The sequence below is a fragment of the Aspergillus viridinutans genome (genome assembly GCF_018404265.1).
Source record: "Aspergillus viridinutans IFM 47045 DNA, scaffold_1, whole genome shotgun sequence".
NCBI classification, from domain to species: domain Eukaryota; kingdom Fungi; phylum Ascomycota; class Eurotiomycetes; order Eurotiales; family Aspergillaceae; genus Aspergillus; species Aspergillus viridinutans.
Genome location: NW_025091217.1, coordinates 3,367,091 through 3,393,274, shown reverse-complemented (window position 1 = coordinate 3,393,274; position 26,184 = coordinate 3,367,091). Strand labels below are relative to the sequence as shown.

The 26,184-nt window shown below is 53.0% G+C and overlaps 12 protein-coding genes across 12 annotated transcripts; 9 read left to right on the top strand and 3 right to left on the bottom strand.

Moving 5' to 3' along the window:
* Nucleotides 1–54: 54 nt before the first annotated feature.
* On the top strand, nt 55–852 carry Aspvir_001032 (haloacid dehalogenase, type II; the record flags this gene model as incomplete). The annotated part of the gene is made up of 1 exon (XM_043266162.1): nt 55–852. One exon carries the CDS (start codon nt 55–57, stop codon nt 850–852), a length of 798 nt encoding a protein of 265 aa, XP_043122097.1.
* Nucleotides 853–1,176: 324 nt separating this feature from the next.
* Aspvir_001031 (uncharacterized protein) lies at nt 1,177–1,780 on the top strand (the record flags this gene model as incomplete). Its single annotated transcript, XM_043266161.1, has 2 exons — nt 1,177–1,437; nt 1,559–1,780. 2 exons carry the CDS (start codon nt 1,177–1,179, stop codon nt 1,778–1,780), a joined length of 483 nt encoding a protein of 160 aa, XP_043122096.1.
* Nucleotides 1,781–6,048: 4,268 nt separating this feature from the next.
* rasB (Ras small monomeric GTPase RasB) lies at nt 6,049–6,858 on the top strand (the record flags this gene model as incomplete). The annotated part of the gene is made up of 2 exons (XM_043266160.1): nt 6,049–6,126; nt 6,205–6,858. The coding sequence occupies 2 exons, from the start codon at nt 6,049–6,051 to the stop codon at nt 6,856–6,858; spliced, it is 732 nt and encodes a 243-aa protein (XP_043122095.1).
* Nucleotides 6,859–8,354: 1,496 nt separating this feature from the next.
* Aspvir_001029 (putative acyl-CoA synthetase) lies at nt 8,355–10,530 on the top strand (the record flags this gene model as incomplete). The annotated part of the gene is made up of 3 exons (XM_043266159.1): nt 8,355–8,727; nt 8,782–9,177; nt 9,230–10,530. 3 exons carry the CDS (start codon nt 8,355–8,357, stop codon nt 10,528–10,530), a joined length of 2,070 nt encoding a protein of 689 aa, XP_043122094.1.
* A 385-nt stretch (nt 10,531–10,915) lies between these two features.
* Nucleotides 10,916–11,517, bottom strand: Aspvir_001028 (putative GPI anchored protein; the record flags this gene model as incomplete). Its single annotated transcript, XM_043266158.1, has 3 exons — nt 10,916–11,138; nt 11,216–11,301; nt 11,359–11,517. The coding sequence occupies 3 exons, from the start codon at nt 11,515–11,517 to the stop codon at nt 10,916–10,918; spliced, it is 468 nt and encodes a 155-aa protein (XP_043122093.1).
* Nucleotides 11,518–13,140: 1,623 nt separating this feature from the next.
* Aspvir_001027 (serine hydroxymethyltransferase) lies at nt 13,141–14,963 on the top strand (the record flags this gene model as incomplete). Its single annotated transcript, XM_043266157.1, has 5 exons — nt 13,141–13,326; nt 13,386–13,442; nt 13,496–13,589; nt 13,639–13,776; nt 13,825–14,963. The coding sequence occupies 5 exons, from the start codon at nt 13,141–13,143 to the stop codon at nt 14,961–14,963; spliced, it is 1,614 nt and encodes a 537-aa protein (XP_043122092.1).
* A 468-nt stretch (nt 14,964–15,431) lies between these two features.
* Aspvir_001026 (MOSC domain protein) lies at nt 15,432–16,693 on the top strand (the record flags this gene model as incomplete). Its single annotated transcript, XM_043266156.1, has 2 exons — nt 15,432–15,446; nt 15,500–16,693. The coding sequence occupies 2 exons, from the start codon at nt 15,432–15,434 to the stop codon at nt 16,691–16,693; spliced, it is 1,209 nt and encodes a 402-aa protein (XP_043122091.1).
* Nucleotides 16,694–16,946: 253 nt separating this feature from the next.
* Nucleotides 16,947–17,780, bottom strand: Aspvir_001025 (uncharacterized protein; the record flags this gene model as incomplete). The annotated part of the gene is made up of 1 exon (XM_043266155.1): nt 16,947–17,780. One exon carries the CDS (start codon nt 17,778–17,780, stop codon nt 16,947–16,949), a length of 834 nt encoding a protein of 277 aa, XP_043122090.1.
* A 245-nt stretch (nt 17,781–18,025) lies between these two features.
* Aspvir_001024 (CinA family protein) lies at nt 18,026–18,761 on the top strand (the record flags this gene model as incomplete). Its single annotated transcript, XM_043266154.1, has 4 exons — nt 18,026–18,124; nt 18,210–18,284; nt 18,331–18,521; nt 18,605–18,761. The coding sequence occupies 4 exons, from the start codon at nt 18,026–18,028 to the stop codon at nt 18,759–18,761; spliced, it is 522 nt and encodes a 173-aa protein (XP_043122089.1).
* Nucleotides 18,762–19,574: 813 nt separating this feature from the next.
* Nucleotides 19,575–21,542, top strand: Aspvir_001023 (putative Patatin-like serine hydrolase; the record flags this gene model as incomplete). Its single annotated transcript, XM_043266153.1, has 3 exons — nt 19,575–19,641; nt 19,691–20,267; nt 20,321–21,542. 3 exons carry the CDS (start codon nt 19,575–19,577, stop codon nt 21,540–21,542), a joined length of 1,866 nt encoding a protein of 621 aa, XP_043122088.1.
* A 914-nt stretch (nt 21,543–22,456) lies between these two features.
* Nucleotides 22,457–24,735, top strand: Aspvir_001022 (DUF803 domain membrane protein; the record flags this gene model as incomplete). Its single annotated transcript, XM_043266152.1, has 2 exons — nt 22,457–23,230; nt 23,284–24,735. 2 exons carry the CDS (start codon nt 22,457–22,459, stop codon nt 24,733–24,735), a joined length of 2,226 nt encoding a protein of 741 aa, XP_043122087.1.
* A 359-nt stretch (nt 24,736–25,094) lies between these two features.
* Nucleotides 25,095–25,982, bottom strand: Aspvir_001021 (uncharacterized protein; the record flags this gene model as incomplete). Its single annotated transcript, XM_043266151.1, has 2 exons — nt 25,095–25,203; nt 25,267–25,982. The coding sequence occupies 2 exons, from the start codon at nt 25,980–25,982 to the stop codon at nt 25,095–25,097; spliced, it is 825 nt and encodes a 274-aa protein (XP_043122086.1).
* Between the last annotated feature and the right edge of the window lie 202 nt (nt 25,983–26,184).

Genomic DNA, 26,184 nt, shown 5'->3' with positions numbered 1-26,184 from the left:
TGGTTGAATCGCCATCATTTTATTGAAATTCATGAACTACCGAGTCATCGACCAATGCCAGCCCAAACTCTCCTTCGGGTCCTCTTCTTCGATGTCTTTGGCACCGTCGTCGAATGGCGCACCCCCGTCTCCAAAGCTCTCTATGATGCAGCGCAAAACGCGCTCCAAGACCCAACAAAGGAGCTCACCGACGCCGTGCGCGCCAAAGTCTCGTCAATGACTCAATCAGACTGGCTCGACATAACCGAGGAATGGCGCGAGTCATATCGCCACTTCACCCAGAGCCTCGATCCATCAAAGCCCTTCGTCCCCGTCGACGAGCACCACTACTCGTACCTCCTCAAGCTCCTCCAAGCCCACGGACTCGAGACCCTGTTCACCGACGCCCAGAGATGGGATCTCGCGCTGAGCTGGCACCGGCTCACCCCGTGGCCCGATACCATTCGCGGCCTGGAGCTCCTGAACCGCAAGTTTCGCACCTGCACCCTGTCCAACGGGAACGTGGCACTACTGGAGGATCTCTGTCGGTACGCCTCGTTGCCCTTTATGGAGGTGCTCAGTGCAGAGCACTTTGGGGCGTACAAGCCGTCGCCCAAGGTCTACGGCGGGGCTGCGGAGAGATTCGGATTGGAGCCCGGGGAGTGCGCGCTTGTGGCGGCGCATCTGGCGGACTTGAAGGGTGCCAAAGCCTGCGGGTTTCAGACGATTTATGTTGAGCGTCTGAAGGAGGAGACGTTGGACGTGGAGCAGGCACGGAAGGAGGGGTATGTTGATACCTGGATTGATGCAAGCTGCGATGGGTTTGTTGAACTTGCCCGGCAGTTTGGTATTGATACCGAGGCCAAGGTCTAGATTACAATGATATTATATGTACATTACGCCTGATGAGTACTCATGGTCAATTATATTGCCTCGTTTGCGACATACCGGGTTTGGTTGTAGCCGAGCAATTGCAAAACAGACTTGAGATGCTGTTTATTCCGCACTTCCGCTGACCGTACGATGGTGACATCAGATTTGTAGTCTGTCCAGCAGTAGCCAGCAGGCTCAACTATATACGAGTGTCAATCAGGATGCTGATGCGTCGACCAGACAAGAGAACATGACGGACCAGGTACATATACGTTCTTCGGCATTACCCTTGCTGCCACTGACGACAGCCCCGAATCTACAAAGATGCCGACGGTGACGGACAATTTCGACGCAAGCCGTCGACATTCCGCTCGTTCGTTTGGAGCGACTCATCCTCCTAGTTCCCCGCACAGAGAGACCGCTACGTGCTATCCTGGGCGCACCCTCAAGGGACTCGAAGACATCATCGAGCTGATGGTGTTAGACCCGGACAGTTGGTTCTTCTCCGGCCGTTTTGGGTCCGCGGAGAGGGACCCTTGTACGGACTCGAGCTGCTCAAGGAGCTATACCTCAAAGCGGATCCGCGTACGAGGGCCGGTAGAGGATCCCGGTCCTCTGGGACAAACAGCGCCAAACGATCGTCAACAATGAAGCAGCGAGATCATCCGCATGTTCTACGCCAAGTTTGACCATCTCCTGCCCCTAGGCGATGCGCGAGGCCAACCAGCCCGGCGGTGGACTGTATCCCGCGCCTCTGCGAGCCGACATGGACGCCATGGACGACTGGGTGTACGGCGAGTCTGTACCCGTTGTTCGAGGCGGATATCCGGCTGTACACGACAATTGCTCGCTTCAACGTGGCATACTACCTGATCTTCCGGGCAATCTCAGAATAATTCTCCTATGGGAAGAGCATTCTACCCCATGATCCAATGTGCTGTAGCTTTCTGCTGGACGAAAAAAGCAAACCTGCACGTTTTGCCTTACCGGGAAGCCCTCACTCAGCCTCTAGTGTCATTCTACGCCAATCACTGACTCGCGGCCATACACGCCTACCTTACTATTGCTGGGGCCAAGCTTCTTCACGACGTTTCTCGACTACGAATGACGCTGTACCTGTTCCTCGATTAACGCGGAGACCGCGGGGAAAATGTCGATTAAAGTCGAGGTATCACATTGAGTATGTCACCTGTGATACGTGACTGGCCCATCTACTATCTACGCTTGACTGACCTCTTGCGAAGGCTATCCTCCAAGGGTAGGATGTCTGGCCCAGGTCCTGTAGGAACGATCAACGGCGCTTTGCATTGTTTCTTGGTCGCCTTGAGATCCCCGATTTTATACTAGCCTGGTCAGCATGGCCCTCGAGGGCCGAAAAAAGCTCACAAGATCAAAAAAATTGTCTTCTTGAACGGCCCTCGTGTTCTGTCCCATTGGTCGTAGTACAATTACCGGTATCAGCGATCAATGCGCGGATATTTATGCCGGATCGTTATGTTCATATCTGGTTCAACCCGGAATCATCTTCCAGTGACTCCATCCGGCCCCCAATCTACCTCATGCTTCATCATATGCACTGCAACCTTGTCAAGCTACTACCTATCCAATTCCCTCTTTAAGTAGAAGGTAACCATCGACGGTCTAGATCCATCCGACCCAGTCCCAGGTAGCCACTAGCCCCCAAAGAGGCAGGGGAAACGGGCGATATCACGACCGCGGCGCACCGCCAAAGCGACAACCATGAATGGAGGAATAGTTAGTGCAATACTGGGCTCTTATCTAGGTTCTGATTTGATCCTGCACAGAGCAGTGAGAGCACATTGCGCGGCTAGATATGCCAAGTTTGCCAGGTACTCTGGTTGAGCGGGGCGTTCCGAGCGGATGAATATTGGGATGGGCGATGGATTTTATCCACTGCACTGATCTTGAGTGAGTACTTTACTAACATAACCTGTCTCACTGTCTATTTGTAGTGAACTGGTATAGAAAATAGAATATAGAGACAGGAATATTATCAGACTTACTGGATAAACCCCGGAGAAACTACCCATCTGCTAGTCGGAGACGAGTCAGTCGATGTCACAAATTATGTGGTGAGTAATATGACGGGTACTGACGGCCCCCCTGAACCTACTCCGTCGGGTACTCGGGCTCCGGGTTTTAGTCACTTTAGTGCTCCTGGTTGATCCATGGCTGTTCATTCCGAAATCCAGATGTTATCCGTCAATAACAATAATAATATGATGCCATGATGACGGTGATCTACCTGTCGTATCCAATGTAGGAATCAATCTACGAGGTTTTGGGATACTTCCAGGCTCAGTTATCAATCATACAAGGTAAGATTGATATCCAAGGCGCTAGGTCGGACTGTGCAGTAGTACCGTCTATCGTGCGTTTAACCCACGTGGAAATGGGCCAGGGCCAGGGCCAGGGCAGTGGCAAAGAAGTCGAGAGAAGTATCTGCACAAGAGTGCAAACTGTGCAGTACACGGAGAACGGGGTATCTTCGTAGTAAATCGACAATCGACTGAAACCCAGACAACCTGCAGGATATCTGACATGAACTATCAGGATGTCAAGTGCCCCTCCCCCTTAACCTGAATAATCGCTCAGAGGCTAAAGTGTAAATCTCTGACTATGCATGAGCCAAGAACAAGGCCATTCTAGAAGGTTGAGAATATTACCTTCCTTAGGGTTGCGGGATTATTCGCAAGGAGCATCGTTTTGATCTCCGAATTCAGGCGCAAACCGTGATGACGTTCATGGACTCCTAATATCCATACATTCAATATCGCAATGCCTCAATATGAAGATCATATTCAAGTCAATGTTCTCGTAGGACTCGATATGATGCTGCCCCACCTGGCTACATCCATAGTCTCAAGTATACTGCATACTGCATACACTGCTAACTCTAAATGCAACTGCCATATTGCCAGCGGGGCGCTGCGCATAAGGAGTCCCAGGAATCAGGAAGATGGAATTTTAGCGAGTGGCCAGGGGGGCCGCGGAATGTTCGATCGCCTTCCCCGTTGAATAGTCTTAAGGATGTAACTTGCAAGACTAGTTGTAGATAGCATTTTGATTGCCACTGCAGATTGCCATTTGAGCTCCATCAACACGCTTTGGGACTCTAGGAGCGCTGCGTATTGGTGCACAACCCGATGTCTAAGTTCATGCACTGTCCTCCGCTGTATCAGTCGGAAGCTTACCGCTGGACTTTGTAGGAAGATGAAGCCTAAACAACCCGAATTGGGTTGATGCCAATTGCCAACTGGGTCTGGTGTGGGGAGTCTTAGTGTGGCCATCCGCCCACTTGGTGTGTACCCGAAACTGTCTTCAGTCGAAAGTGGGCATGTTTCCTTGAAGATCTGAGACGAGGCTAAAACTGGCAAAACTTTCACTTTCAGGCCGTGATCAGAGACTCAGGGGGAGCAATAGGGCATTTCGAATCGCAAGTATCACATCATGAAGGGTATGGCGGTGAGATGAATCGAACTCGTGGCTAATGCGCATCGTCTCGATGGTCAGGTACCTCGCGGATTCCATTACGGTCGATTCGCTTGAATGTCAGAGAATCAAATCTGAGGATACCTCTGTATTCACCTGAATCAGATCTTCATCACAGCACGAAAGTCTGACGATCACAGGTCAATCACCTGAAGTGCAACTCCTTGAAAATGATACCCGTTGTAGGCCTTGTAGACGAGTATACTTCGAGCATAGTCCTGCATAGACAAGCTGAGACGCCACACAATTGTCTCCATTCAACCTCAGAATGCATGTTATCAGAAAGGTACCAGATCTATCAATTGATCCCAGAGAACCTTCTTACGAAGAACTTCATAGGTGCCGTTCTGACATGGGAGAATGGACACAGCATTCTCTCTATTCGCCTTTGACTTCATTCATCTATTGTCCTTGCCTACCTACCCTAGTCAAACATCAATCCAATTCTCTTGCTAATACAACGCCGTAGGACTTCTACTAACTACTCTAGGTAAGTCCTGGCTTAACTACATCCGATAATAAGAGAGGGGGGGAAGAGAACGTGCCTCAGTACTCCGTAAGAATAGTCTACATAATAATTAATCACTATTGTTGTGATTTTTCTCCCTCCCTTTTCCTTATTATTATCATTATTTCTTCCCCTGTATCTATTCCTTCATCTATCTGTACTTTTTCCTCTTCTCCTGTTTCTTATAAGCAATCTATCGTTTTGCTTCTCTCCTCGCTATCTTTCCCAGTGTCGCTGGCCAAGCCTTTTATCCTTGGTCCTCCCTGGCGTGGGCGCTTGATCGCCTGTGCAGCTTTCCCCCTCCCCCTCCCTAGAAGATAAGGAGTATAAAGGCAAAAAAGCAAAGAAAAGAACAGAGGAAAGATATTCCACCTCACACCCCTTGGACTCTCACTTCCTGATTACTCTGATTTCAATTCGGATCCGCTTCAACTCTGCTATTTTTGCGCGGCGAAATCAATCTTCAGGCATTCCCCCCTCAAAAAAAAGGGTCAACAGATATATTGGCAGAACATCCCTGTGTCACTACTCATCGGAAGAACTGGCAAACCCGCATTTTTGTCCTTCGGCTAAGACTATCAAACACGCTGGGGCAAGGATATCTGCAGATACTGTTGTTGGCTGCTGGAACTCTTGGGTTTTCCGCTCGAGTCCAAATTTTTCTACCGCGTACTTATCTTACTCCTGATCTTGTGATCGACGAGCTTATACTGCGACCGGAGAGCTTGACAATTCTCGCTTCAATTCGCTGATCATAAACGCAAATTAAGGGCCCAAAGGTATGTCATGTCTCTCTTTCCACTCCTTTTGCTGCCGTGGGGCCTCGTGTTGTGGTGTGGATTGTGGACTGCACATGTGCTTGGGCGGCCAGAGAGCAACGACGGTTCTTCCGGTGGCTAATAAACCGCACTAACTTTACCACAATAGCCGTTCTTTTAAGTTCCTGCGCTGGACCCCCAGTAGTCGACAGTGTCTCGCAACACTCCGTTATCCGCGTCTGTGCCCACCGTGGAGCATTCATAGCTTTCTCTTCTCTCTTCGCCCCCCTCTCTCCCCTTCCTCTTCGCCTTGTACCCAATTTTCCTCTACTCCTTCTTCCCTCCTTTAAAAAAAAAAAATATTTGGTTAAACAATTCTTTGATCCTTCGGTTACCTACGGGTGCGCTATAGTCGCCATGTCGGGAAAAATGACGTTGTACAAATTGGTGGTGTTGGGAGATGGTGGTGTCGGCAAGACCGCGCTCACGATCCAGGTTAGCCCTCCATCTCTACCTTGACGGTCGAGGACACCGTTACTGAACTCTCGACTTAACATTTTTCACTCTGAATAGCTTTGTTTGAATCATTTCGTCGAAACGTACGATCCCACGATTGAAGACTCGTACCGAAAACAAGTTGTGATCGATCAGCAGTCCTGCATGTTGGAAGTGCTGGACACCGCAGGCCAGGAGGAATACACGGCCTTGCGAGATCAGTGGATTCGCGACGGCGAAGGCTTCGTGCTTGTCTACAGCATCACATCGCGCGCCTCTTTCTCGCGCATACAAAAATTCTACAATCAGATCAGGATGGTCAAGGAATCAGCCCACTCTGGGTCGCCGTCCGGAGCCAGCTATCTGGGGTCGCCCATAAACGCGCCTTCGGGTCCGCCACTCCCCGTACCGGTGATGCTTGTCGGCAACAAGAGCGACAAAGCAGTGGAGCGAGCGGTCTCGGCGCAGGAAGGACAGGCCCTGGCGAAGGACTTGGGCTGCGAATTCGTCGAGGCGTCCGCCAAGAACTGCATCAACGTGGAGAAAGCCTTTTACGATGTCGTTCGCATGCTCCGACAGCAACGGCAACAGCAGCAGGGAGGACGATCCCAGGATCGTCGACCGACCGGCTTGGGTCCCATGCGCGATCGCGACGCCGGTCCTGAGTATCCCAAATCTTTCCGACCCGACCGTTCCAGACACCGAGGTGGCATCAAGTGCGTCATACTATGAGGAACGCATTAGCATTCGCATTCCACCTCTTTCACTTTCGTCCACTCCAAGCGTCCACGAACATCCATGTGAGCCTGCTCCATGGCAATATCTTCTATCTGTTTATATTGGCTGCATGAACGTCTTACCGGTCTCGGGACTATAGACTGGGCGGTCACTTCTCGTCCCTTTCCTCCGTTACATTTTTTTCTTCGCCTCTCTTCTACTCTACTTGTGTTGGATAACGCACATACGGTTTTATGGAGATGCTTGATGTATGCTCCATGTTCCTCGGTACCCTGGAGGGTCGCCTTTGGAAAAGATTTCCTTTCCGTTATATGGGAGAGGCTGGAATCTCAGAAGCAACGGGGATTATAGACTTTTTTTTTCTTCTCTCGCACACCCTGGATAATCATTTTTGACCCCTTGCAGTTGCTCGGTTCCAGCCTCGGGGATGTGGTTCATTCCAGCCACCTTGACCCAGGACCAGTCTTTTGCGTGGCTGGGGTCTAAGATGTGAATGTCAGAAAGGTGGTCTCTACTACAGACAGGTGTGGACGAAGCAAGGAATGTGACCGACGGCCGGATCGGGGGGAAGAAGACGTATGGTTGTTTTCGCCGAAGCAGTCGACCGTTTAGCAGGCATTTCGATATGATACCCTACGGCTGAGCTTTCACTTGTTCATTTTTCCTTCTTTTTTCTGGTGCATTATTTGCGAATATAAGGAACAAAAAGTTCGTTGACACAGATAGACCTAAAATAAAGACACCTATTTATTCAGTTCTATCAGATTTCCCAAGAGCGATTGCCCGTTCGTGCGAGTCCTGTATGACCACATAGAAGTGGCGAAGAATACAAGTATAGTCACCCACTAGGTAAGGTATCTTTGTCCAAATCTGATCAATCCAGTGGACGGTAGGTAAGCTTCATTTCATCTGGGTCCCCTTCAACAGGTGGACAACTGTACCACGTACGGCTGCGGATGCTGAACGGACCATCCGTGCGGGGAAAGCTTCATTTATCCTCGGCTTCATCCACTCTGTTCAGGAGTCAGGACGTAGTATCAGTCCACTTCCCCACAACTTCACTTCATCCACTCATCGATGGTCGAATCAAAACCCCATCATTAATCGCTCAAATGTCATGGGGGCTGGAGCAATGAAACCCCTTTCGGAGTTCATACAGATGTTTGCTTACTGATTGCCGAGTCTAAACGAATCCCGGCATGGACACTTTGACTTTGGTCTAGCTTAACTTACAGCTCACCTGCAGCATCACCTTGCATGAGGACGGTTCGTTCCGTTCTGCTTGCTTCCTTTCCTCCGTGAATCTCTTCGGCTATCTATCTACTCCTCTGGTTTGGTTTAACTACAGAGTAGTGCTGGGTGGATTTATACTTTGTGATTGTGTCACATTGAAGCAGCCATCCCGTATTCACTTTTATTCCCTTGTCTCTTCTCCGCTTCCCCTGGTCATCGGTCCATCATTCCTACGCATCAAGGAAAAGCAAGGGAGAATGTCTACCCAACAGACAGTCCACGCTCAGTCCCTCCACTCCCCCGAAACCTTTTGGTCGCATCACGCGGCCCAGCTGCACTGGCACAAGAAGCCCTCGCAGACACTAGTCCGACACCCCAAGGCTCTACCTAGCGGGGTCACGCACGAGCACTGGGCCTGGTTCCCCGACGGCGAGATCTCGACCACGTACAACTGTGTGGATCGGCATGTGGCGGCCGGCCGCGGCGAGAATGTGGCGATTATCTGGGACTCGCCGGTGACGAGCGTCAAGGAGAAGTATACGTATAACCAATTGCTGGATGAAGTGGAGGTGCTGGCTGGCGTGTTGAGGGAGGAAGGAGTGAGGAAGGGAGATGTGGTGATCATCTACAGTATGTAATTCACCTCTGGACTGTCACGTAGGGTAGAGCTAATAACCATGATAGTGCCTATGATTCCCGCGGCGCTGATTGCGGCGCTAGCCATCACCCGGCTAGGGGCCATCCATTCGGCCGTGTTCGGCGGCTTCGCGGCCAAGTCGCTTGCTCAGCGGATTGAGGCCGCGAAGCCGCGAGTAATCATGACGGCGTCGTGCGGGATCGAAGGGTCCAAGGGGCCCGTGTCGTATCGGCCGCTGGTCGAGGGGGCCATTGCGGCGAGCAGCTTCAAGCCGTCCAAGACGATTATCTGGCAGCGGGACCAGCTGCGGTGGAACAATCCGGACAAGATGGGCGGGCAGCGCAACTGGCAGCGGCTGGTCAAGAGCGCTCGGATGCGCGGAGTCAAGGCGGGCCCTGTGCCGGTCAAGAGCACTGATGGGTTGTATATCATCTATACGAGTGGTATGCGTCCTGGTTTGTGGGGGTAATGTAACGCTTGCTGATCTGTGGTTAGGGACGACTGGATTGCCGAAAGGAGTATTCCGAGAAGCAGGGGGCCATGCAGTAGGACTCCATTTGTCCATCAAGTATCTGTTTGATATCCACGGGCCAGGGGATGTCATGTTCTGCGCCTCGGATATCGGGTGGGTGGTCGGTCACTCGTATATTCTGTATGCACCGTTGCTGGTGGGTGCCACGACGGTCCTGTTCGAAGGAAAACCGGTGGGGACACCCGACGCAGGCACCTTCTGGCGGATTGTCGAGGAGCACAAGGTCAAGGTGCTCTTTACGGCGCCGACGGCCGTTCGGGCGATCCGCAGGGACGACCCGGACAACAGGTACTTCCTGCAGGTTGCACGCCGCGGTGGACTGAGGCACCTGAAGGCTCTATTTCTCGCTGGCGAGAGAAGCGAACCGAGCATCGTCCAGGCGTATCAAGCGCTCCTGACCCAGCATGCGGCGCCGGGGGCAATGGTGATCGATAACTGGTGGTCGTCTGAATCCGGATCCCCCATATCTGGATTAGCGCTGAACAGCGCAGCAGGCCTAGTGGACCAGCGGCAACCGAATCAGGATTCCAAACGGCTAGCAGTTCGACCTGGATCAGCCGGGCTGCCGATGCCCGGGTTTGACGTCCGCATCGTCGACGATGAAGGGCGGGAGGTGCCGCGCGGGACGATGGGAAATATAGTCATGGCGATACCCCTGGCCCCAACGGCTTTTACTAGTCTATTCAATGATGACGAGCGGTTCTACAAGGGATACCTCAAACGGTTCAATGGCCGATGGGTCGACACCGGCGATGCAGGCATGATCGACGAGGACGGGTACATCCACATCATGTCGCGGTCCGACGACATCATCAACGTGGCTGCGCACCGGTTCAGCACGGGGGCCATCGAGCAAGCCATCCTATCGCACCCGGACATTGGCGAAGCCAGCGTGGTAGGCATGCCGGACCCGCTCAAGGGCCATCTCCCATTTGCATTCATCCAGCCGAAGGGATCAGGATGGGGACCGGAACCGCTTCCCGCCCGTCCCAGCGCGGAGCTCTTTCGGGCTGTAAATCAGCTGGTGCGCGAGCAAATCGGGGCCATCGCTTCGCTGGGCGGGATCATCCAGGGGCGGGGGATGATCCCGAAGACGCGCAGCGGCAAGACACTGCGGCGGGTGCTACGCGAGTTGGTGGAGAATGGGGAGCGGGGGGACTTTGATGCTCCTGTGAATGTGCCGCCGACGGTGGAGGACGCAGAGGTCGTGGAGGTTGCGCGGGAGAGGGTACGAGAATACTTTGCCGCCAAGTCGAAGTTATAACCGGTCACAACTTCGACTGTCTATACGGTGATACGACCCACGTCAAGTCAAGTAAAACCAAAAGTAATTCATGCCTAATAAAACCAGGTATCGATCGTATAGAACAAATCAATAATCATGAAGTCAGAAAAGAAAAGGAAAAAGGGGGATACTAGTAATAGTAAAACGCTAGTGGTATCTCGCCTTCCATCGTCCGGGGCACAGATGAACGAAAGCGCAACCCTGTACTAAAGGTATGTATATTGAATCCGAATTCGAATCCAATTCGATTCCATGGAAATGTAGACTCAGCTCACTCAAGCAACCAAACCAAACAATTCAATCAATTAAATCAACAACCCCCTATTCAACAACGGCCAAAACCTCACCTCATCAGTCCGCTCAGTTACAGCAGGTAAGCAGCCAGGGCAAAAACACCGGCCAGACCCGCGCCGGCACCGACGGCAGCGCGCGAGGCGGCACCAGTCGCCAGGGGAGTGACGGGGGTGGTGGGAACGGGGGAGCCGGTGGACTTGGCGCCTGCACCCGAGGGGATGACAGGACGGGAAGTCGGGGCGACGACGATGGAGCTGCTGGAGGGGGTGTGGATGAGGGGGGTGGAGGAGGGGCTACTCCGTCAGTCAGCATCGTAATCTTCAATTCATTCATTTCTCGTGGACTGCATCGAGAGAAAGAGGAGACATACCACTTGTTGCAGCGGGTGATGGTCGAGGTGATCAGGGGCCGAGAGATGGAGTAGGTCACGCCGTTGGAGACGGTGATGGAGGGGGCCTTCGCATATTAGCATCACGTCGTTTGGTTATGTATTACAGATACAGATAGACGTACAGCGCTGGAGGAAGCCTCGGGGACGGGGGTGGAAGCGGCCTCGGGGCAGTAGGTGGTGTACTCGGTGACCATGACGGTGCTGTATTCCTCATCCGCAACGGCGTCGGCAGCGATGGCGCCCACGGCGAGGGTAGCCAGAACAGCAGCGAAGAAACGCATTTTGATTGATTTTATTAAGATTGAGTTTGAGGTGGTAAGGTTGATGGATAAAGAGCGACTGGATTTAAATCCAAGCAAGTGTTTGTAAAAGAATGTACTCGGTATAACACCGGGGCAGTTGGAGAGAGCGAGTGAAGCAGTTGGCGGAGAAAGGAGAAAAAAGAAGAAAAGGAAGTCTGGAGGGAGGATGGACGGGCCCTGAAGTATTCAGCCTAGCATCAACCTAGGAATCAGGACCAGGATCTAGTTCAGACTCAGGAGATTAAACATCTAAATTTACTCGAATAAGGAGCGCAGGAGACGAAGCCACTCCCTGCAGTCTAGTACAGACAGAGTTAATGTGGTGGATGGCCCTAATGTTTAGTCTACGAGACTAGTCGCTTGTCTGGTGCGTGGATTTATCATTTTAAGAAGAGAGGCCAGTAGAGTAGACAAGAGAAACAGTAGATACACGCACTCTGCTCGATACAATCAGATCTCCACGTTTTTTGGCCCTGAATTGCCCCTGAACCGGTCAAAGATCTCTCAATCGTGCCGGTGTTCGTATGCCTGTTTGAGTAGTAGAGAATCCATCTCTGGGGTTCAGAAGAAGTCGAGACTGTTAGCCTAATAGTCTTGATTTTGAGTCCTGACTCTAGAGTCTAGAGAGGCCTCCGTGCTCTGTAAATAGATACCTCGTCGATCATGGTTCCTACTGACTACTGTTCCAACCTCCTGCTCCCCGCCCTGAGAATCATTTCCCAGAAGCGCCGTCTCCTCTCCTCGCCTATGCTTACGCTCTCAAGCTCGCTCGGATCTCAAGAAATCAGAGTTTTTATGATTTCCAATTTCAACTGCAGCTTATTGAAGTTAAAGTACTTGCTCCTTACAGAGCCACGTAGTACTCGTACAGGCAAGGTACCTTCTTCTTGCCTCATATTTTCGTGGTGCATGTTGCAGAGTTTCACTAGACGGAACTCTCACACTCGCACAAGCCTCATCGTGTTCGAGTCTTGTTCCACACTACACATACTCTGGGGGTCATACAGGACCTGCTGGGGTGGAAGACCATTGAATTCGTTCATTCTATCTCGATATGTTCGTACACGTAGGCCTCGAAAACACATCATAAATGTCCAACTCATCCGGTCATCCCAGCTTTGCACACAGATCCAATCAGACGGTTCGTTGCCCCTCATGGATGGTGAATGGGCGTGGGACATATCAGCATCGCCCGGGAAAAGCCAGCCAGAAGCCGTCCCTTCCACGAGAACTGAAAAAGCCGTAAACGCCATCTCTTCATCTTGGATTTAGTTGTGTGATGAAGAGAAAAAGAGGGGAATGTGAGAATGCCGGCGGAGATAAAAAACAATGCCGTAAGCGAGTCCTCGGAGTGGAACATCCTCTTCCGCCCTATCAGCCAATCGGGGCGCGTCGTCCCAGAACGGATTAGCGGCTGACAGCTTTCCGCGGGCAACGGAGTCGCCCGTATCAAGAACACCGTTGTCCGATGGGTCAAGAGATAACCATCAGCGGTGCCATTGTTATATCACCCGTTCTTCTTTTCATTATTTTCTTTCGTTGATTCTTCGCTTTTCACTGTCTACAGTTCAAAACAACGATAGGCTGAATCTTTACCCAACAATGTCTCTAAGTCGTTGCGGACGACAGGCCTCGCGCCTCATCCCGCGGTCTGGAAGCTCCCCCAGAGCTACCACTGCCATCACCAGCGCCCGCCGTCCGGGCTTCCAGCTTCAGACTCCCACTGCTGCATCCAGGAATCTGCAATGGCGGAGCGTATCCTCGTCCAGCCGCGATGGCCAGCAACATGTGCGCCTTATCCCACTGGCTTGTTCCTAGGACAATGTGCTGATGTCATATTCGTGCAGTTGCTCTCCGCATCCCTCGAGCAGGAAGATCCCACTGTCTACAACATCCTACAAAAGGTGCATTGACCTTGCCAGGCGTCAATTGAACATATTCACTCATGCTGGTACAGGAGAAAAAACGCCAAAAGCATTTTATCAACCTCATCCCCTCCGAGAACTTTACGTCACAAGCCGTTCTCGATGCGCTGGGGAGTGTGATGCAGAGTCAGTCCGCTGCTGTCGGTTCTACAAGTGTGAAACTAACGGGCCCCAGATAAATATTCTGAAGGATACCCCGGTGCGAGATACTATGGAGGAAACGAGTTCATCGACCAGTCCGAGAGACTCTGCCAGCAGCGTGCCCTCGAGACCTTTAGACTCCACCCCGAGGAATGGGGTGTCAACGTCCAGCGTAAGTTTCTAGTAACATACTTTAGATATAACGGACTAACTCCTACAGCTCTCTCCGGATCCCCGGCTAACCTTTACGCCATCTCCGCCGTCCTCAACACACACGACCGTCTGATGGGCCTGGATCTGCCCCATGGTGGTCACCTGTCGCACGGTTACCAAACCCCAACCAAGAAGATTTCTTTCATTTCCAAATACTTCGAGACTCTGCCTTACCGCCTGGATGAATCCACCGGCCTCATTGACTATGACGGGGCGGAGAAGTTGGCTCTGCTCTACCGACCCAAGCTCATCATCGCCGGCACTTCGGCCTACAGCCGGCTTATCGATTACCCCCGCATGCGCCAGATCGCTGACGCCGCTGGTGCATACCTCTTGAGCGATATGGCCCACATCTCGGGCTTAGTAGCCGCCGGTGTGCTTCCCTCGCCTTTCCCTCACTCCGACATTGTGACAACCACAACCCACAAGTCCCTGCGCGGTCCTCGCGGTGCCATGATCTTCTACCGCAAGGGCGTCCGCCGGACGGACAAGAAGGGCAACAAGGAGATGTACGATCTCGAGAACCTCATCAACGCGTCTGTTTTCCCTGGTCACCAGGGTGGTCCTCACAACCACACCATCACTGCGCTGTCCGTCGCCTTGAAGCAGGCTCAATCGCCTGAATTCAAGGCCTACCAGGAGACCGTTTTGGCCAATGCCAGGGCGCTGTCGGACAGACTGGGTGGCCCAATCAACAATGGCGGTCTCGGCTACAACATCGTGTCGGGCGGCACGGACAACCACCTGGTCCTTGTTGACCTGAAGAATCGCGGAGTCGACGGTGCCCGTGTCGAGCGCGTCCTCGAGCTCTGCGGTGTGGCCAGCAACAAGAACACCGTCCCTGGCGACCAGTCCGCCCTGAAGCCCGGCGGTCTGCGGCTGGGAACTCCTGCCATGACCACTCGTGGCTTCCAGCCTGAGGACTTCCGTCGTGTCGCCGACATTGTGGACCGGGCCGTGATCATCACCCAGAAACTGGACAAGGCTGCCAAGGAGAGTGCTGCGGCCAAGGGAGTCAAGAACCCCAACACAGTCAAGGCCTTCCTCGACTACGTTGGTGAGGGCGAGGAAATCTCCGAGATTGTGCTGCTGAGAAAGGAGGTGGAAGACTGGGTGGGCACCTTCAGCCTTCCTTGGGATGATTAAAAGTATACCTTGCTGCTATTTAATGAGACGATGTTTTGAGGGCTTCTTTGGCGGGTTAGCTGTTTCAACATGACCAAGATGTCTGCTTATGATGCATGCATGCATGTATGTATATACAATTCAACACAATCTCAACCTGTGACCAGAATCGTTATATTCCGTCTTGTCTATAATGTTGCTATACTGGCGGTATGATTATCACAGAGTAATGTGGAATGTGTCGATTTGACTGCGCCCTGTCAACAACATTCTGTCATCCCCGCATCCGATAGGCCAGGATAACGTCTCCGCATTTAGTTGGAGAATGCGGGTGAGGCTGTTTATTTGTATCTCAACCACCGAGTCATTTCCATTTCATAATACCCAGTTCAGAGTGTTTTCCAACTCTCAGATATAGACAACGTTGGCATTGCAATACTGACCTTAGTTTAGTTCCTTCAACAAATTCAAAAAACTACGACGGCAGCCATGCACATCAGCCAGGTAGGCGGACTCCACCCCTTGCAAAGAAGAGGAAACTCATATCTGAACCCCAGCTCTACACATACCCCATCAAATCCGTCCGCGGTGTCTCCCTATCTGAAGCAACCCTCACCCGGACAGGATTCCAATATGACCGGCGCTTCATGCTCCTCAAGGTCATCCCCGGCCAGAATGGCGCCTCCTCCCTCAAGAACATGCACGTCCCTCATTTCCCCGAAATGGCTCTCTTTACGACGGATATCATCTACCCAGATGAAGAGAAAGACGTACCTGGCCGGATCATCGTGACGTACCATCCGCCAGCGGACAGTCATCTCGATGGCAACTCCACGAAAACGCTAGAGATCCCCTTACAGCCGGATATACGAGGCCTCCGACAATTAAGCATCGAGATGCACCAGAGCCCAACAACGGGGTACGACATGGGCGATCCGTACAACGAGTGGTTCAGCGAGCGGTTCGGGTACGGCGTGGTACTAGCCTACCTGGGCCCGCATTCGCGGCGGGTCCTGGGGAGTTTCGCGCCGGGGAAGAGCCCCGCCCACGCGGTGGACAAGCCGGTGGTTTCGACACGCTCGCTGGTTGGGCTGGCGGTGTTGACGCTCGTGTTAAATGTTGTGCGTGTTTCGGCTTCGGCCTCGGGGCCGATGCAGCTCACAAGGGACGAGCTGCTGAGACATTGGCCGGGGGTTGCGGCGACGGTTGTCGCGGGGTTGCTGTCCTGGGTATTATTGCGGTGTTTGTCGACGGGCAAAGAGGACGAGTCGATTACGTTTGCGGATACGTCGCCGTACCTGCTGACGTCTGAGACGTCGCTGGATGAGCTCTCTGCGCGCTTCGCGGGAGACGAGCGCATGGACATGACCAAGTTTCGGCCGAATATTGTTGTCTCGGGGGCGCCGAAGGCTTTCGAGGAGGACTTTTGGGCTGAGTTGAGGGTTGGACCGGGGGACGGTGCGGCGAGGTTGCTGCTCACGGCGAATTGTGTACGGTGTCAGAGTATTAATGTTGACTATGCGACTGGGAAGATGGGGACGGGGGAGACGGGGAGTGCGCTGAAGAAGTTGATGAAGGATCGTAGGGTGGACAAGGGGGCTAAGTATAGTCCTGTCTTTGGGCGATATGTCTTCTTGGATCCTGGGTCGGATAAGGTGATGGTTCGAGTGGGAGATGAGGTAGACGTCCTGAGGACGATGAAAGAGCGGACAGTCTACGGTCAGTCAGTCTACTCCTTGATCCACGTTTAGATCTGACAGGTTTACCTCTCTAGATTGGCCGGGTTTGGCGAATTGAACAAAGCGTCGGAAGAGTTTGGTTCAACTGTGTGTGTCATGGTCGCTTGATGTTTCATAAGAATCTACATCCTTCAATTACCTTGGCTCATGAACATAAGGCCCCACCCCTGGAAATTGTTCCTCGCACAGGATGATCTTAGACTATGTTTGCATGACGAGTTCACTAGTGAAATGCTGCGCAAGGCGATACTGACAGGCATGGTTGCTATCTTCGACCGGTGAGTTTCTTCGCAAACACGCCTCTCTTGTTCGTCGGCTGCCACCAGTCTTCAATATCACTCATACAGATCAGGAGCAGCTGGGCCTGATCGATAAACTTTTGACATGACTGGATGTTATGCATCTGGCCACAGAGCTTGTCCAATCCATCATACAGCGCCTCGAATCTTCTGCGCAAGTGCTCCAATCGATTCAGATCCCCGCCCAACCCCGTACATCCACTGCCGGTGCTGCTCTCCCCGTCCTCCTGCGACGGCCAGCGCGCATAGTAAACCTGCCACAGATCATGCTTCACCCGCCTGGCATAATCCCGATACCCAACACGCACTGCACGGTCCAGCCGTGTGTGCGAGGCGTTCTTCTGGTTTGCGCTTTGCACTTGCTCCTTGCCCTTACGCTTCTTCTTCTTCTTCTTCCGCCAGCCGGAGACGTACTTCTGCGGAAGCGCCCATCTCGACCTCTCCTGCTTCAGAGCAGGGATGACGTCGATTTCGTCCGACGCATTGAGTTTGCATTTCCAGAGCTCGTTTAGCACAGCAGGCGAAGCATACGATCGGATGGCCGTGGTTTCTTCTCCGAAGGTGCTGAGGATCTTCGCGAAGAAGTTCGCCGCTTCGTACAGTGTATCGACTAGCCGGCTCGAGGCGGGCCGGAAGGGGATGCATGATTCCACTGGGGTTACAACGGGCGATGGAGACCTGTAAACGAGATGGAAGCCGCTTGCTTGGAGTTCCGGGTCTGGTTCTCGATGGGAGTACAGCGACTCATGGCTTTGGGTTTGCGGGGTGTTGGGCATGAGACAGCGCGGGTGCGATTGCATGTTGACGGTTATGCGGTTCTAGAAAGATAGATACAATGATCCATCCGACCATCGATGTCTAGACTTTTGTATCAATTTATATATGTACAGCGAGTTGATGCCATCCAATGACGCCAAGACCAATGCACCTCGTCGTCATCACTCATCAGCCTCATCATGCGAGACCTTCTGTAGAACAATCAATCATCCAACAAAGCCCTGTCTTTCATCCCGTCTCGCCTACAATCTCATTCTCTTTCAGCAAAATGACACACGAATTCCCCCCTGTCTCCCTCCATCCTCTGATCAAAGAGGTGGTCGATCTCCTCAAATCCCGGAGGGAGACCATCTCCGTGGCCGAAACAGTATGCTGTCCTCCCCTTTCACCATGTCTCAAGTACGAGACAATACATCTGATACATCTCATATCTGATACTGATACTGATACAGGCAGCCGGAGGCATCATCTCCGCATGTCTGCTTTCCCGCCCGGGAGCATCCTCAATCTACAAGGGTGGAGTAACGGTATTCCTCACACTCTCTTCTTTACTAGGATTAGCTAACAATCTAGCTCTACACCCTGGAATCCCGCATCGCCTTCGCAGGCTGGACCCAGTCGCACATCGACAACTACGAAGGTCCCACGCCTGATATCGTCGCAGGGCTCGCGCAGCACGTCCGCAACACCCTGCAGTCGACGTATACCGTTGCCGAGAGCGGGACGGCGGGGCCTACGGGTGGTGCGACGCGGAATCGGACTCCGTGAGTTCTTCCTTCTTTTCGTCTTTGCAATCACTTGAGATGTAAATGTAATGCACTTGCTAATGTGTACGGATATGGGGTAGAGGATACGTCGCGTTGGCGGTGTCCACGCCACAGGGGCCGTTTACTCGCGAGGTGGAAACGGGGTGCGGGACTGATCGGGAGCGGAACATGGTTGCGTTTGCGGAGGAGGCGCTGAAGTTGGTGAGGGATGTGATGTTGGGGAAGGCGAGTCTGTAGTTTGCCATCTAAGATTAGGAGTTGAGGTTGTGTCCGTTTCTCTATCTAGATTGTTTACGGGCATACTCCTGCGGGGTACCCCTCCAGTTTGAATCCGATTGCTACAAGGGGCAATTGTTGAGATGCACAACTTTTAATATTGACTTACATGAAGTATTCCATATTCTGTATGTTAGACTAGAGAGGTATATGAAATTGATTTACCTCTGTGGCGTTGTGAAGTTCTGACATTCTATTACGTATGGACACAGCCTCAATGACGCAGTGCACAGCCACACCAGTTCAGATTATGTGATTTCCATTCGCGCACAAATGGGAATAATAATACATGGCACACTAGGGAGATATGGATAAATCAATTAGAAGATAGAATTAAAGACAATTTCCTGCAAGAAACTCTCTGACTGGCTGGGACTCAGTCAGCTGGCTCTGTTGGGCTTCTCCATGTTCCTTCAGCACTGAGATTGGGAATCATCATTACTCCGTATATTCTTCTCTTCATCCATTTCACTTACAGGTCATGAATTTCATCTTTTTGATGAGATAAACCAGGAATATTAGGAATATTGCTGCCTACTAACTACATCTGCATCGAATTTTCCACCCGCCGATTCTCAGGCACATTGCCGTTCCATTCGTCCTCGACTCAACCGATCAGGCGCCCGCCATATCCCACCTGCGCCTGTCATCCCCACCGTTCAATTCTATTTTTATTTTATTCTTGTGTCCGATAACCATCCAAGGATCGCAAATTCGACATTGGTGTGATTGTCTCTCAGGAGATACGACTTTGCGTCGGCGTCAAACGGCGCCATGGAGACTATGACGTTACGTCGCAAAGACACGACCAAGGGCCCTCCGTTGAGGGTTCTGTCGTTAGGTATGGAGCACACCATCCAAAAGATGTCGTTCAAAACTGACCGGAGCAGACGGAGGAGGCGTCCGAGGATACTCAATGCTCATCATTCTCCAGGAACTCATGTACCGCATCTACGTCGAGTGTGAAGGCAAAGCCCCGCGCCGAGACCAGATCCCCAAACCCTGCGACCACTTCGACCTCATCGCTGGCACCGGCACGGGCGGCCTCATCGCCCTCATGCTGGGTCGGCTACGTCTCGACCTGGAAACCTGCAAAGAAGTCTACGTGCGCATGACCCGTCGCGTCTTCGAAACCGACAAGACCATCGCCGGCATCCCCTACCGCTCGACCTTGTTCAAGGCGTCCAAATTGGAGGAGGCGATCCGGGAATGTGTGCGGGAGCATACGGTATTCGAGGCCGAGGGGAACGATCTGCCCAATGCCAGCTCGCGCATCTCCATTGCCAGCGCACCATACAGTCCAGCGGCGATTCCGCAGCGCTCCGTGAGTAGAGGCAGTTTCAGCACGTCTGGCGCTTCGCATCCCTCGACGCCGATCAGTCAGCGACATTCCGCCATCATCAACGGGCTACGGTGGGGGAACCCGGATGCTCTGCTCTACGATAATCGGGAAAATCGGACAAAGACGTAAGTCTGGAGTCTATCTAGAAAAACTATTGGAACTCGTACTGACTAGTTAGTGCCGTCACGGCGTTATACAAAGGCACCCCCCGCAACGGATCCGCAGTGTTACTGCGATCGTACGACTCGCGCAAAGAGCCTCCTCCCGAATTCAACTGCACTATCTGGCAAGCGGGCCGCGCCACCTCGGCGACAGGGCTGGCGTTTAAGCCAATTCAAATCGGACAGCATCTCTTTATCGATGAGGGTGCAGGTACATATAATCCGGCGCCGCAGATCCTGGATGAAGCGGCTGTCAACGAGTGGCCCGGGCGGGAAATCGGGGTGTTTATCAGCGTGGGCACCGGCAAGCGTCCGCCGGGCACGAACAACCGGCAGCATGAGTGGTGGGAAGATTTCTTTGGGGATGCTCTCGGCACATTTGCTGAGGCGCGACGACGACTGATCGCCAAGATCGAGGGTTGCGAGGAGATCCATCAGGAGATGCTTCGCACCCACCTGGCCAAGCGGGAAGTGAACAAGGACAACTACTACCGGCTGAATGTCGAGGTTGGCGTGGGTGAGTTTGGCATGAACGAGTGGAACCGGCTGGCCGACATCAGCACCAATACCCGACGCTACCTGTCCAAGCCGGAGGTAAAGAAAAGCATCTTGGACGCCGGGGTCAAGTTCGCAAAGATCGAGCGCATGCACCGGCGACTGGCTGCGCATGCGGCCGCTGGATATGATCCGTCCACAGAGCCAACCGAAGATACGGCATTCTCGCCTCAGAGCTACACTTCGCAAGGGCCAGTATTTTCCGTTCCGCCACCCTCCAACCCCATGGCGGTGGAATTGCCCGCTGAGCTACCTGGCGACTTTGCACCGATCATGACACATCACCCTCCGTCGAGCGGCTTGCGGGTTCCGTCCCCTCCGGCTGATGACGCGCTGCCACCGCATCCGACGCCGCAGGATGGCGTCTATCCTTCGTCAGGACGGGTGTCCACCAGTAGCTTCAGCTATACCCACAGCGACTCGAGTCGGCCCGGGTCACAGCAACAAATGGCGTCGCCTCGGCTGAGTATGGACCAGGCGCAGGAGAGTAGCGTACCACCTCCAGTGCCGCCAAAGACACCGATTCCGTATCCTGATAATGCGAACGAGACGCTGGTGCCGATGCCCTTGGTGATGCATCATGGTCGAAACGGGTCTACTGGGAAGGTCCGGCCGCCATATCCGGTTGACGAGCCTCCTCCAGTGGTAAACAAGCAGCGGAAACCCAGTTATCATGTGCGATGATTGATTACTTCATGTATAGGATGACTTTTGGCTTGAGGCGTTACACCGTTCTTTTTTTAATTTTTGGGGATCGTCGCATTGGCCTATGATTTATGATGTATTTACTACTGGTGGATACCCCAAGAGAAGACAAGTAGTTAATGGATTGAATCTTATTGCATCTTTGTCGTTGGTAATGATGGCTAAGGTACATCAAGCGGATGGAGGATATAGTCCGTACCATAGTTTATGCATTTCGCAAGTACCTATTTTTATCACACTAGATCCATGGTCCAGAAATATCAGAGACAACCATGGATCATATCTAATCCTTTAGACTAGGAACTGGACGATTCTCATCAGCTGTACCAACTTTTCCGAGACAGTGGGAGCGCCACGGGTCGAGATGTACTCACTGGCCCAGCCACTTTTCTTTTGTTCGAGTCTCGCCCACTCATCACCTCCATTTCCATCAAGACTGTGCGAATTGGAACCCTTTTCCATCATGTTTCATTATTATCTGTTCTTTCTTGTGTCTTGAACTCTTTTTCTTTGACATTGTCATTCTTCTCCCTTGCATCTATTCCTCGTGGCCTTACCTTAATCCTTATCGGCCCTCCCAACATTCCTGAAACCACGCGGCCCTCAGCCACAACCCAATCCTCCACTTGTGCTAGTCTGATTAATTAATTTGCCGCTGGGGGCCTGTTCATCGACCCTCGAAGCGCCTGATAACTGTCAGACTCGCTGGTCTCGTGCTGAGACCAGTTTCCAGTGGTTGAGGTTCAGCATATTGCATTGATTCATGGCCTAACGTCAGACTCGTACGACTAAGACTACGACGACGTTCTTGTTCGACATATAGATATACACTCAACCTTTTTTTCTTGGATCGATAAGAACACTGCTGGCAGTGCTATGCCCTGAACGATTCGATGGAAATTTCCCACTCTCTCGTGGCCCATGCCACGACCCTCGCCGTCCGGTCCAGCAGTTCGAGTTCCACCAGCGAGCGTCCCGCCGCATACAAAGCCGTCGGCATTGCGCTGGCCGTCTCCTCGGGTGTCTTCATCGGGACCTCGTTCGTGCTGAAGAAGACGGGTCTCCTCAAAGCGAACGTCAAGTACAATGAAGAAGCGGGCGAGGGGTACGGATACCTCAAGAACTTCTGGTGGTGGTCGGGGATGATCCTCATGATTATCGGGGAGATATGCAATTTCGTTGCGTATGCGTTTGTCGATGCGATCCTGGTCACGCCGCTGGGAGCGCTCTCGGTCGTGATCACCACCATTCTCTCGGCGATCTTCTTGAAAGAGCGGCTCAGCTTCGTCGGCAAGGTCGGCTGTTTCTCGTGTATTATCGGATCGGTTGTGATTGCTCTCAACGCCCCCGAACAGTCGTCCGTCAGCGATATCCAGGATATGAAACATTATGTCATTGCGCCGGGGTTTCTGTCGTATGCGGGTGTCATCATCGTGGGCTGTGCTATCGTTGCGCTCTGGCTGGGCCCGCGATACGGCAAGAAGACCATGTTTGTCTACATCAGTATCTGCAGTTTGATCGGTGGCTTGAGCGTGGTGGCCACGCAGGGTCTGGGGGCGGCCATTCTGGCTCAAATCAATGGGAAATCACAGTTCAAGGAGTGGTTCCTGTACGTGCTGCTTGTGTTTGTCGTTGCCACCTTATTGACGGAGATTATCTATCTCAATGTAAGTTCTTCTGTCTGGGTTCAGGTAACTGTGCTAACCGCTGACCACCGCAGAAAGCGTTGAACCTCTTCAATGCCGCCCTAGTCACCCCCACCTACTACGTCTTCTTTACGAGTTCGACCATCGTCTCCTCCGCTGTTCTCTTCCAGGGCTTCAAAGGCACCGGCATGCAGATCGCGACCGTCATTCTTGGATTCTTGCAAATCTGCGCGGGTGTCGTTCTGTTGCAGCTGTCCAAGTCGGCCAAAGATGTACCCGATGCGGCGATCTTCAAAGGCGATTTGGATCAGATTCGAGAGGTGGCCGCGCAGGAAGAACCAGAGACCGAGCCCAAGGCAGACTCCATCCGTGGTGCTGCGGCGATCATCCGACGCATATCAACCGCACGCCGTCGTATGGAGGAGGAGGAAGCGCAGCGGTATATCCGAGACAGGCAGGAAGATTACCTCAAGCCCCCGGCGGAGAACGAGATCATCGAATGGGACGGTCTGCGGCGACGCAAGACCGTTCTGGGACAGGGCCCGACCATGGTGCGGCCTCGCACGCCTGGCTCTCATTCTCATCCTCCGTCGGGTGTGTCAGAATCTCCAGACGACGACCGCCCCGACCGCAGACCGAGTACCCACCAGAGCGACCGTTCTTTTCTGGATGTTCTGCGATCGCGAGCCTCGAATATCATGCATCCCGGGCAATGGCACCAAGTCTATAATCCCCAAGCCGGTCACGCGGATCCGGTTCATCTGACTGTGTCTCCCGTGCATGGGAACAAGAACTCGGACACGAGCTATCACGGAGCGGGGATGCGCGAAGTCTCCGGAGAGACTGACACATCGCGGTCTATTGCGTGGGCGGACGAGACACCAGACCGTGAAAACTCGCCACTCTCGGCCAAACGGCAGTTTTCTTTCAACACAGTCTTCAACCGAATCAGGTCGAAGAGCGAGAGTGAACCGCCCAAGCCGCCGCCTCATTCGCCTCGCCGCATTCTGCGTCGCAGCCACCTGGTTCCCGGTGCTGAAAGGCAAGCCATAAAGGGAGCCACCGAGGAGGAACGGCTGGGTCTGGTGAAAGGGGACTCGCGAGTTGCTGGCGGGGAGGACTGGGATACGCACGAGAAGCTGGAACGGATCGACTCGTCGTCGAGCGAGTCGATGTCGGATGCCCCTGAGCCGTATGGGTCGTCGTTGGTCTATGGCCACGGCACTTATGACTATGGCTACGCTGCTCAGACCTCGCCGACTGAGATGCAAAGCGACTGGCAATTACCGTCTAGCCGGTCCGTGACCGCGGATCCAGGGGACATGCAATCCTCGTCTCGGCCCCGAGCGAATCCGCTCCCACTGTTGCCAGACGAGGCGCCCTTCATCGCCGGTGAGGACTCGCATATGCGAGTTGAGCTCCGGTCGCCCACTAGTCCCGGCGGGACCGACGGGCGAGGTTGGCGGCGTCCTTTGTCGGGGCAGGGCGGCAGCCCTTCCTCGACGAACCGGGGGGCATTTGTCTAGTGATGTTTGTATATTGGATGATATGTATGATATGATAATGACCATGACTGATGAATAGACATACTGCCTTGCTCTTTCACAAATGGATAGATAGGGACCACTGCATAGACATGCTGTCCACGTTCCGGTACTTCAAATCAAGAGCTTACCACCGAACAAAGGGAAGATAGATCCCCGATAGACCCAAATGCACCACAGCCGAATACACACTGAGGTTGATGCAATTGTATTACCCATTGGAAATGAACGCGTAGACTCGTTTCGTCGTCGAAATCAACCAGAACGCCGGGGTATATGCCAACACCAACACCAACATCAATCCAAGCACCCATCCCAAATCAAGCAAACAATAGAGGGAACTACCCCCGTCGAAACATCCCCATCACGCTCCTCTGCCCACCCGGCGCCAAATCCATCGCAAACCGCCCCTCCGAAAGCCTCTTCCCCGCCTTGATACTCTCCAACACCCTACACCACTCTCATTAGCACCTGCACCTACACCTGTAGCCATAGAAAATAAAGGGAGAATACCACTCGACCCCAACAACCTTGACACCCCTCCACCCACCCCTGGCAATCTCCCTCTGCAACTTCCCCGCCGCAAGCCCCCCGCCCGCACCAGCACCGGCACCAGGCCCCGCATTCGGCTTGCCGACGATAACATGCGTGACGCTCCTCCTCGCCAGGGAGATGGCGACCTGGGCGCCGTGCGAGACAAGTAGGGACTTGAGTCTGTGGTCTGAGATATGAGGCATCGTCGAGCCGTTGATGTAGATTGTTGTTCCGGCGAGTATCTTCCTCTCCCCGCCCTCGTTATCGTCTTCATCCTGTAATTTGAAAATAATGGGTTCGGGTTCGGGCGGTGTCTGGCAGAGTATCTCCCTCTCCGTCTTCCCCTTCTTGCATTTACCTCCGTTCTCATCTTCATCGATAGTAGAAGCAGAAGCAGAAGTAGAAGCACGCTTCTTGCTCGTCCCCATCATCGTCCGGATATCCCTGCATCCGAGCTGGTTGCGGTGCGCCTCGGCGGCGGAGAGCCATTTCCATTCTCCTCTCCCTTCACCTCCATTTCCACTTCCGCTGTTGATCTTGGTAGTGTCGCCTGCGAACTGGATGGCGAGCTTGGCGCGCCGGGTCTCGCGCCAGCTGGTGGTGTTGGAGTAGGGGTTTTCGGCGCGCTGGTGGCCTGTTGCGGAGGAGTTCCACGGGTCGAAGATGTAGTGATTTGTTGGGGTTGGGGGAGGCATTTTCCCTTAGCTGTATACGTAGGTAGGTGTAAATAAATAAATGTTGTAGGGAGACGGAGGTTGGTTGGAGTCAGGAAAAGTCAGAGGAGCAGTGAACCTTGGTTCAGATGTTGATGTTTTTCTGCTTTGGGTTAGTCACGATCCATGCCTTGCTGCTTCGGCGGATACCAACTACTATGTACTCCGTAGTAACAAGGGAGAC